This window comes from Convolutriloba macropyga, unplaced genomic scaffold (genome assembly GCF_964194025.1).
Source record: "Convolutriloba macropyga unplaced genomic scaffold, txConMacr16.3 SCAFFOLD_6544, whole genome shotgun sequence".
Taxonomy (NCBI): Eukaryota; Metazoa; Xenacoelomorpha; order Acoela; family Convolutidae; genus Convolutriloba; species Convolutriloba macropyga.
In genome coordinates this window covers 1,227-10,871 of record NW_027452701.1, presented here as the reverse complement: position 1 = coordinate 10,871, position 9,645 = coordinate 1,227, and the positions used below count along the sequence as shown (strand labels likewise).

Sequence of the window (9,645 nt, the reverse complement as noted above, 5' to 3'; positions counted from 1 at the left end):
TCCAACGTTGCTATGCCAAGCGGCGCTGCAGGGGGGCGCTGGGAAAACCCCATTGCCACAACAGGAGAACTGTGCGGAGGTCCACAATGGGCCCTCCATCCCCCACCCTTCGTATGCATCGCTTGGGCTTGTGATGTCGTGAAGATGAGGCGAGGGAGAGGCGGGGGAGCGACCAGGGGATGAGTGTGAGTCAATGTGTGGGGTGTGGGGACCTGCAGTTTGGCCTTGAGGGGTTTGCCATCGGGGAGAGCCTCCACGGCCTGGCTGAGAGCCTCGTGGACAGCGCTTTCCTGCAGCGCCACCAGGCGTTTGGGGCAGGTAAGGGCAGGGATTTTCTTGAGACCTTGAACAAATCAAAGCTTGCCGCACTGAGCTGAGAGGGGAATTCCAAGGCAGAACCAGAGGGATTAACTAGGGGGCCAACAGGGCAGAGGAAGAAGGCGAAAACAGCGGGACAGAGGGATTGGGTTAGGACAGTCAGGGGAAGGGAACAGAAGCCAAGAATGGGCATGCGACACAGGCTAGGGCAGATGGCGCTTACGGTTCTTAGGGCAGCCGCCTGGGCGGGTCCCTGCCCTTGCAGAACCGCCGCAAGCTTGCCGATGAAGCGTTCCTCCCTGCTTCCGCCGTCTCCCTGGTCGGATCCCTCAACAGCACCTCTTTTCGTGCGCTTGGAAGCTGAGCCGCCGCCGCTGCTACCAGGCGGCGCCTTCGCTTTCGCTTTTCGTCCCACCATCGCCCCCACCCTACCGCTCGCAATTAGACGAAAAGGCCCAAACTCGCACGCGGCCTCAAGCAGCGCAGAAGCCAGATGTGCCTTATGACGGCGCTCCTCGGGTGGACTTCAAAGGCGTGCACACAGGCATTCACAGTTGCACTCATACGATACACTCTCTCGCAAGTCGCGGAGCCCAGGCCCCAAGCATTGCTGGCTCTCTCCGGCACCACGGCCAGCTAGCGATACACCAGATGCATTGTCAGAGAGGCAAAGGAAGCCCTGGCATAGGTCGGTAGGTACCTAGGGTTTATCATCAGCTAGGTCACGTACCCTACCTAGGAACCTGTAAGTAGGGTACCCTACCCTAATGTGTATATACAGTACGCTCCCTGCCAGTACTCGTACTTGTACACCAAAGGCTCCATGCATCCGCGTTCGATCGATCGAGCGTCGAGCATCAGCATGCACAACGCTGTGGGTTTCACAGCTCTCGCCCCTCTGCGCGGTAGGCGGTTTACCTTTCTCGATGTTGTCCTGCATGTAACTGAGAGGCATACATAACTCAATGTGCAGCTGCTTGTCACCAACCGGCAAACATGGCCGGCAGTTTGTCTGGTCCAATCATCTGCTGTTTCCATTGCACGACTTCCAGTGCATATCCAAGGAGGAAGTAGTAGAAGCATGGATGGACTCCATATGTATATATAATATGTATCTGTTAGATACATGGACTCCATATATAGCATTTGCTCTTGCCCCCATACCCACCCCGCCGGGTGGTAGGTGGTTCCTTCCGGCACGTTGCATGTAGCAAAAGTATATCTCTCTATATACATATAGTATCACCGGTGCTCTCGCGCGCGAAGCGGCTACAGCAGCTGTCAAATGACGGCAACTGGTCGACCTCTCCATGACCGATCATGGAGGGGCTGGGCCGACTTCCTGCTGGGCTGCAGGGTGCAATTCGTGGGCATGTCGGCTCTAGACAGTGTAGGGCCTGCACTCACCACGGAGAGACGCCCCCTCAGAGGGGGCCTAGACAATTCCTACAACATTTTGCATGCATGATGCTGCAGTCTTTATAGCTCTCGCCCCTCATACCCACCCCACCAGGTGGTGGGCAATTCGCATCCCTGGCCCTCTGTTGCTTCGCATGTGACTGGCAGTATATGCATAGTATCAAACATGATGGGCTGGGCCGGGCCGACTTTCTGCTGGGCGGGGTGCAGTTCGTAGGTATGTCGGCTAGGCAGGTTCGGGCCTGCACCCAGTACGGTCGTCATGGGGACGGTTCACAGGTAGGGATAGACAACTCTTACTTACAGCCTCTGCAGTATGCACAACGCTGCAGTCTTTACAGCTCTCGCCCCGGATACCAACCCAGCAGGGTGGTAGGCGGCTTGCTGCACTCTCTTGGTCCCCTTGCCCTCCATGTAACCCAGTTCATCAACCATGACAGCTGCACATGGGCCCCAGCCAGTGCTCAAGGCAGCCGTGCGCCGAGACAGAGACGATCAGCACGTGATCGAATTCTATTGGCCCGGAAGATCAGCCGTACCAAACAGGCTCTATTCATACAACACCTGGGCGGCATTTGATGCACAGTCGCCCTTATCTGTTAGCAGGAGAGAATTGGCAGAGGACCGAGGCGCCGCAACACGACCTGTTGACCGGTGCCACCCTCTGCAGTTTGGAGCACCACCTGCCACGGATGACAGATACATGATTCTTCCAATTGCGATACGTGACAAAAAAAAATCGAAAATTGCATCTTCTGTATTGCTTTGCACCTCAAGCTAACCCCACCAGGGATTTGCCTCCCAATGAGGTGCTCTGCTACAGTCAGCCGGCGTTGGGGGTGTGAATTCCATGCACATGTGGAAGATGATTACTTGTTGAATTTACATACGATACCAGCTGATGAGCCAAGGGGCGGAGTTCTGGAGGTTGAGAAATCCTACCAGGCATTGTCTGCCTTGAGCACGGCTGATGTACAACGCTGCTCTCGCAGCTAAAGACAGCAACCCAAGGAGGGAGCAGAGTGCAAACTGTGCCGGTCTACAGCTCTCTTCATTGCATGTGAGTCACTATGCCATAGTTGACCTCGGTGTGGAGGGCATGCGGGGGGTTGGGTCGCATGTCCTCGTACAGCATGCGGCGGATGCGCTGCGTGTAGTACCCCATCTCCCCGCCGAAAAATGTCGTGCGGTCCCATGTGGTGATGGGGATGGCAAGGCTGGTGCTGCTGGCGGCAAACATTTCCTTGCAGCCCTTGGCCTCCACAGCTGTGATCTTCCGTTGGCATACCGTGAGGTCGGAGAGGCTATCGCTCTGAGGGGGGGGGGGAGGCACGCGGACGGCAAGAGAGGAGGTTAAGACCAACAATCAATGACATCAACACCCCTTGACAGCATCTGGTAGGGCACTCGTCAGAACCTGTTGGGAAAAAACTGTGTAATCACGGAGTTTTCAGCTGAAAGATGGTGATTGTGTTTTCTTTGATCATCACCCGAGTGCTGTACAGAACCCTAGGCTAGGGTGCTTTCACAAGCTGGCAGAAAAGGAAATGGAGGTAAGGACAGAGCAGGGGCAAAGTGTCCAGTCAGTGTGCAGCATTTTGGAATCAGTTGCCTTTGGAGGGCAATTCATGTGAAAGAAGACCCATGCACAGGTGGATCGTCATTCTGGGCACTCAGGGAACTAAAGAGGGCGTGGCAGACCAAAGGGGGAGCGCAGCACCGTTCCAAACAAACACACAGACATCAAAGCCACAGTGACAAGGCAGGAGGAGAGACAAATGCATGCCGGGACACAGGAAAGTTTCAATGTGGGCAGCGATGGGGGGCGTGCCTGCGGGACGAGCTCCATGATCCGCTGGATGGTCACGCCAGCGAGGCAGTTGTCAAACTCAGGCACCACGAGCTCGTTGTCCTTGGTGATGAAGCCAACATTGAAGGTGCCGCCCTCTGAAACAAAGCCTTCCTCGTCTACAAAAATTCCGTGTGTGGCATGGAGGTCGGCCTCGGCATCGTCCGCTGACAGGGCGTTCGGGAGGTAGTTGTTGGTCTTAATCGTTGCCATGCAAGGGGACTTAATTCCGACGGGTGTTGTCTTTGCCTGGAGTGGGAAATATGGCAGAGAGCAAAGTGAGCTGCGCCCTGCCGTTGCCTGGCAGGATCGCAGGCCAGAAACTGGCGAGAAAGGGGGCTGGCAAAGAAAGGGGGAGGCGGCCTGCAGCAAAAGCTTGTCGCTGCTTGCTCTTGCATGTCCTGTGCCAAAGACAACGACAAGCCGTACGCATGTCGCGAAGCCTCTTGACAAACGGAATCAAGGAGGGTCGGTCAAGGGCCGTGGGCAGTCAGATTGGGTTTCGATGAAAGTTGTGGGGAGATACCCGCCAGGTAGGGATGCCCATCTCTTCATCTTCTGGGCCGTAGAGTCGTTGCACGGGGGGCTTTGTGGCGATGCAGTAGAAGGCCGGCCGTATGCACTCGCTGGAGCCAAGGCCAAAGCCCCCTTTGCCAGCTGACATCCAGAACCTGAGGAAGCCTTCAACAACAGAAAAAAGGAGAGGGTGTGTCAGAGCGTGGCCAGGAGCAGTTGCAGTGCGGCACTCTGCCTCCATTTGCAGCGAGCTGCCTCTGAAATACAGATCTCTTTTCAGGCGTGGCCAAAACACTTAGCAGAGCAGATGGGATCAGTTTGGGGGGGGGGGGGGGGGGGGAGGGGGTTCAGGCAAAAGGTTGTTTCGAGTTCAGAAGAGAACCCTTACCGTTCTTGACCCCACTTGCTGCTGCTGTGTCGTGGACGATGTTGGCAATGACTGACGGTGTCCAGAAGGGCTTAATGCCTGCCTTCTCTGCACTTATCATAAGGCGCTCGATGTGGGCGTCAAGCTGATACAGAAAGCCATCGGCAAGGATGCAGGTGTCGAATGCGGCGTGGCCACGGTGAACCATGTGGTCGTCTATAGGGACCTGGGAGTCATCAGAAGGCAGTTGTCATCAAAACTGTAGCCAGTAAGGCCCGTCGCCATGTATTGCTCTTGAGGGCACGCGCGGTATGCGCCACTTTCACACATGAAGAACGGACCCAAGATGAGTTGTGTCATCACAAACGTCTCTCACGAAGTTAAAGACAAGGTGCTGGGTTGAGCAGGCGCTGCATGTGTCATGCTGTGTGGCAAAACAAGGGTGCCTGTACACTATGTGGAAAAGGGGAGGGCGGGTGCCCTCACTTGCATGAATGCAGGCTCCTGCGTTATCCCCCCAAGTTCAGAAGAGAAGTACGCAAGGTACTTCGAATGGGCGTCCTCTGGCACGCTGGTCCGCATCCGCTGTACAATCTGGAGCCAACAAAGACAAACTCTGTAAGGGTTCTGTGGCTTGGAAGCCACGCAGGCAACCGTAGGGCCTGGGCCGATGACAGAGGCAAACAACTGACGCACAGAACGACACGGCGAAGCATCGGTTCATTTCAGAAACACACGCGCCGTCGAGATCTGAGAACAAGCCACGTGGGCTAGGGTTCTGTGTACAAATGCAAACGGAGGTTGGGCGGTGGAGGGAGCCGGACCGACGGACCGCGGCAAGACTAGGACGGGCAGATGTTCAAGGGCAAACTTCTACGAGACTTAGGGCTGAGGCGGGGGAGGGGTGGCGCACCTGCTCGCCTGTCAGCAGAGGGAGAGGGGGACGGCTGAGCTTCTTGGCGCCGTTACCATTCTGAGGGACCACATCGAAGGATTCTGGAGCTGCGGTCGCAGCCAGGACGACTGTGGAAAGCCCTGCTCCGCGACGACGAGCGGCAAGAGCAGAGCAAGAGGATGGCCACATCTGGGCCCGGAGTCGCCCAGGCCCTCGACCGCGGCGAGGTAGCACGCTGGCGGCCCCCCGAGAGGAGGTCGGAGACGTGTCGGGGCGTGACGTGGTAGCACTACAGGGTGGTCCGCGCTGGGTCAACGACATGTTGCAGGAGAACCTACGTATACCTTGCCTATGGGGTGAACTCAGTGGACCGCCGACAGCTCGAAGGCGGCGGCGTGCAAGCGCAACCCTGGTGTGCTACGGGCTACGGATGGGAGGGGGCGTACGTCGTGCGGCGGGCAACCGATTCTAGGTTCATTCGCAGAGCAATATCAACATACGCAGAATTTTTTCCTATCAACTTTAAGACTCGGACCGCGGCGCAGGAGGCTAGAAGTTGCGAGGCTTTGAGTTTGGTGACAAGGTTGATGATGGCGACCGAAAGCTTTCGGAAAGTAGAAGAGGGCATGTGTCCGCGTCAGCCTCAGTGCCGGCGCAGAGAGATGATTGGCCTGAGGCCTCGCACCGGTTACTCGTACTGCAGTAGTACTGCAGTACGAGTACACGTATACATACTGATCGATATATTATTCAGAACTCCTCTTCGTACTGGTACGAATACGAGTACATTCATCCCATATGTACGTATAATCGTTAACATGGTTTTGATCGCGCGGGCATCGGGGATTGATGGAGTGTCTTGCACACTCGCGGACGGTGTATATGTTGTTGCATCATGGAAGGAATCCATTCACACACTGAAAGCATGCCATCCATACGTTGCAGGGCAAGGCCATGCACGTCCACAACCAACATGAAGATGAACCGTTCACAACCAGCACATGCGGCATCGCAACTCACAGTGCCTCCCAGCTGCACACGAAGTTGGCACCAGCCGAGAGGCCTAAGCGGAAGCTCTCCCGCCCCGGTTTGCTGTTCCGCTTCGGTGCTGTGATTGCACTAGGATTTGTGGCCGTGAACTTGGGGGTGATCAAGCTCAGTGGCAGGGAAAGTCCGACTGGCGCCAGTGACAGCAAGTCTCGGGTGGACCAGGGCAGGGTGTGTGAAAGCAAGTGGCACGACGCAGTGAGAGAGCTGCTAGCTGGTCTGGAGCAGCGCAGCGTGACTGAAGCAGCGCTATTCCGAGTTCCCACCGAGATGGGCAGCCGAGATTCGCTTACACTTTTCCAGGTGGACCAGCAGCATACCCAACCCCCCTCCCCGCGCCCTCCCCAGCGTCTCGAATGCCCCCGGCTATCATTTTATCGCCTGCTCTGTACCTGCGTCCTCCACACACCTGTCTGTCATCCCCCCAGTCCGGCCGCTTGCCTGCATTCTGATCTCTCGCTATGCACCTGTGTCCTGCCCGTCTTTACCTGTGTTCTTTCTTTCTGCCAGTCTCACCCGTATCTCCGACCTCCCCAATGTTTCAGGTCAGGGGAAACCGACTGTACTGTGTGCCGGTTCCGGGGGCTGCTCCGGACCGCATGTCGATCCACCGCATCTCCGCACTAGTTGGGCTCCTTCAAGGCGCGCTCCAGCGCTTCACTGTACCTGATGTCGCGTTCTGGGCACACATGAGCGACCACCCTCAGCTGAAAGCCTCCCCCGGTGAGCCACCGGCCGATGCTGCTGGTCCCTTGCTGTCTATTGCCGGCATGGAAGGCTTCCACGACATTCCGGCTGTGCCGTTCTTTGGAATCTTCCAGGACAAGATTTCGAAAGTGGAAGGCCGGTTTTTTGCTGCCAGGTGACACCCCTGCATCATGTTGTTACAGAGAATCCACAAGGCTGAGGGGTTACAGGGTAGACACGCAGACAGACAGACAGACAGACAGACACAGATAGGGGTACAGAGACATTGAGGAAGAGCAGTGATGGACAGCCAGGCGGAGAGGCCAGTGTAAGGAGCAGCAGAGTATCAGCCATTGCTGAATCTGGAATGCCGACAAGTCGCGAAAGAGCGGGACACTGTAGCAGGATGGGCGATTTCAGGCAGGCAGATGGGGAGGCTGACACCTGGTGAAGTGAAAGTAGGAGATGGAAAGTTTGGGAAGCAGGGACCGACCAGACAGCAGACCACGCCGCCGCCACAAGCGCTGACGCGTTTCTTCCGCTCCAACATCAGGAGAAAGGAGGTGCCTCGACACGCTGACAGATGGGCCAACAAAAGCGATTCCATCTACTTCAGTGGATCCCCAAGCTCCGAGCACCGTCTAGACCTGCTGGCCAGGTACGGTACAGACGCACAGCACCGGCCGGCCACTGTCTTGGGCTCGACGTGCCTCGTCAGCCAGCCTTAGTTTCTATGCCACAGAAGCACATCACCTGCATATCAGACAGAGCACCGAGCAAACAGCTAGAGTTGAGCCCCCCCCCCCCCCCCCCCCCCCCGCTCTCTGCCAGGGGCTACTGCACCATGCCCATACAGCCATCATACATGTGGGGCGTTTCCCTCTCCACCTTCACTTCCTGCCTTGCCTTCCCCCCCCCCCCCCCCCCCTCTGGCGCCCAGCGCGGCTCTCCCTCTAAAGTCCACCACGTTTCCCTCGCACACACAGAGCCACTGTCAGCCCATTCACAGCTGCAGACGCAGACTTTAAAAAAGTGACCAGTAGCATGGCAAGCAGCTTCACTGCAGCAGAGAGAACGGTGCACGCACACGCAGTCAGGCAACCTCTCGGGACATGTACGAACTGCACCGAGAGCTGCTTGTTCTCTCTTTGACGCAAGAGCTGGTTCCCCCTCTAACTCACTCCATCCCTCTCTCTCTCTCGGGCACTCTCACTCTCTCTCTCTCTCTCTCTCTCGCTTGCCTACGGCAGGATGCCGCATTCTTGCGACACGGACCACCAGTTACATGCTTTTTGGGTGCATCGCAAAGGCCATGACAACACTCTTGCATGCTCCGCTACACCAAGCCAGGTTCAAGGCATCTGCCGATCTTGCCGGCATGTCAGACAAGGTGAAGGAGGTCCGCATCTGCCAGGCCAAGGGCCCGATCGAGCCCGTCAACGCACAGCTGCGAGCTAAAGGGTGCCCTGGGTTTTGCACGAAAAGATGCCCGTCCCACGAGCAGCACGCCCGCGAGCTATCGAGTGCCAAATTCGCCCTCGACCTGCCCGGCACTGGCCCGTGGTCCCGCCGGCTTAGCACGATCCTCAAGTCGGGGACCATCCCACTGGTTTTCAACGGGACTGCACCACAGTTCTACTCTCACGCGCTCAAGGAGGGGCGGCACTTCCTGAGTGTGGGCAGCGGGGCAGCAGACGCCCTTGCGGCTCTTCAGGGCGGCCTCACCACACATGGCAATGCCCGTCTTCGCCGCATTTCCGCCGCAGCGGAGGACTTTGGCAGCCGCTGTCTTGTGCGTGGCCCTGTCCTGCACTTCCTCGCCCTCTTCCTCTCAGAGCTCAGCACTCGCCTGGCCTTTGAGCCTTCTGTGGCTTTGCAGTCAGCCATCCGCAGATTCATTCCTCCTTACAACGCCTTTGAATGGGAGCGCCGCTTGTGGGTGCGGCGATGCTACCCTCCACCTGATAAGCGTCCGGACGGAGGGCGGTTGTCGACAATAGGCCAAACCTAGAAAAAACTGAGGTTTACTCGGAGGCGCAATATAGGCCCTGGCAGCGCCTCCCGGGACTCACACTGGCTCACAGTGGGTGACGGCCAGCTGTGTAGAGAACTACAGCTAGAAATACAGACAAATCAAGTGTAGAAATTTTGCCAAGACCAGGCTGGCACAAACCGCTGCGAATGTATGCCATGCGTCGTCTCTTCTTTGGACCGCTCTCCGTGTGCAGCGAACGCCATCATATCAGTTTTGTGTGGCAAAGCCATCTGTGCCACGAACTCCCCACCCCCCCCCCCCAAAAAAAAAAACGAAATCCTACGTCCACCGCTCCCATAGCGCCATGGGTCCAGAATTATGTCCCGAGACCCAGTCAGGCCTGTGGCTGTTGTCGTCATCCCCACAAGCCGGACAGAGACCAGCAGACACAAGGGTCTGACAGGTGGAGACAGAATCCTTCTTGCACATGTATGTGTGATAGCAATGTTACACAGCTGTGGTTGCAGGCTGGGATGATAGAATGCAATGATCCGCCGGACTGCACAGCACTG

At 57.0% G+C, this 9,645-nt stretch overlaps 2 protein-coding genes across 2 annotated transcripts; one reads left to right on the top strand and one right to left on the bottom strand.

Moving 5' to 3' along the window:
* Window positions 1-2,618: 2,618 nt before the first annotated feature.
* Window positions 2,619-5,922, bottom strand: LOC142357725 (uncharacterized). Its single transcript, XM_075409271.1, has 6 exons — window positions 5,383-5,922; window positions 4,956-5,063; window positions 4,491-4,695; window positions 4,113-4,267; window positions 3,569-3,835; window positions 2,619-3,049 (listed from the first exon to the last, which is right to left on the bottom strand). The coding sequence occupies exons 1-6, from the start codon at window positions 5,683-5,685 to the stop codon at window positions 2,789-2,791; spliced, it is 1,299 nt and encodes a 432-aa protein (XP_075265386.1). The 5' UTR covers window positions 5,686-5,922; the 3' UTR covers window positions 2,619-2,788.
* A 32-nt stretch (window positions 5,923-5,954) lies between these two features.
* On the top strand, window positions 5,955-9,109 carry LOC142357726 (uncharacterized). Its single transcript, XM_075409272.1, has 5 exons — window positions 5,955-6,089; window positions 6,310-6,714; window positions 6,957-7,273; window positions 7,652-7,756; window positions 8,449-9,109. Exons 1-5 carry the CDS (start codon window positions 5,955-5,957, stop codon window positions 9,107-9,109), a joined length of 1,623 nt encoding a protein of 540 aa, XP_075265387.1.
* Window positions 9,110-9,645: the final 536 nt, after the last annotated feature.

Bases quoted from the DNA above. Each gene is read 5' to 3' on its own strand.
- LOC142357725 (XM_075409271.1), bottom strand. From the start codon at position 5,685: ATGTCGTTGACCCAGCGCGGACCACCCTGTAGTGCTACCACGTCACGC. The intron at 3,836-4,112 runs GTATCTCCCCAC...TTCCCACTCCAG, and splicing joins TGGGCATCCCTACCTGGCGG to GCAAAGACAACACCCGTCGG. The intron at 3,050-3,568 runs GCACGCCCCCCA...CCCCCCCCTCAG, and splicing joins TCATGGAGCTCGTCCCGCAG to AGCGATAGCCTCTCCGACCT.
- LOC142357726 (XM_075409272.1), top strand. From the start codon at position 5,955: ATGGCGACCGAAAGCTTTCGGAAAGTAGAAGAGGGCATGTGTCCGCGT. The intron at 6,715-6,956 runs GTGGACCAGCAG...CCAATGTTTCAG, and splicing joins ATTCGCTTACACTTTTCCAG to GTCAGGGGAAACCGACTGTA. The intron at 7,757-8,448 runs GTACGGTACAGA...ACACCAAGCCAG, and splicing joins CGTCTAGACCTGCTGGCCAG to GTTCAAGGCATCTGCCGATC.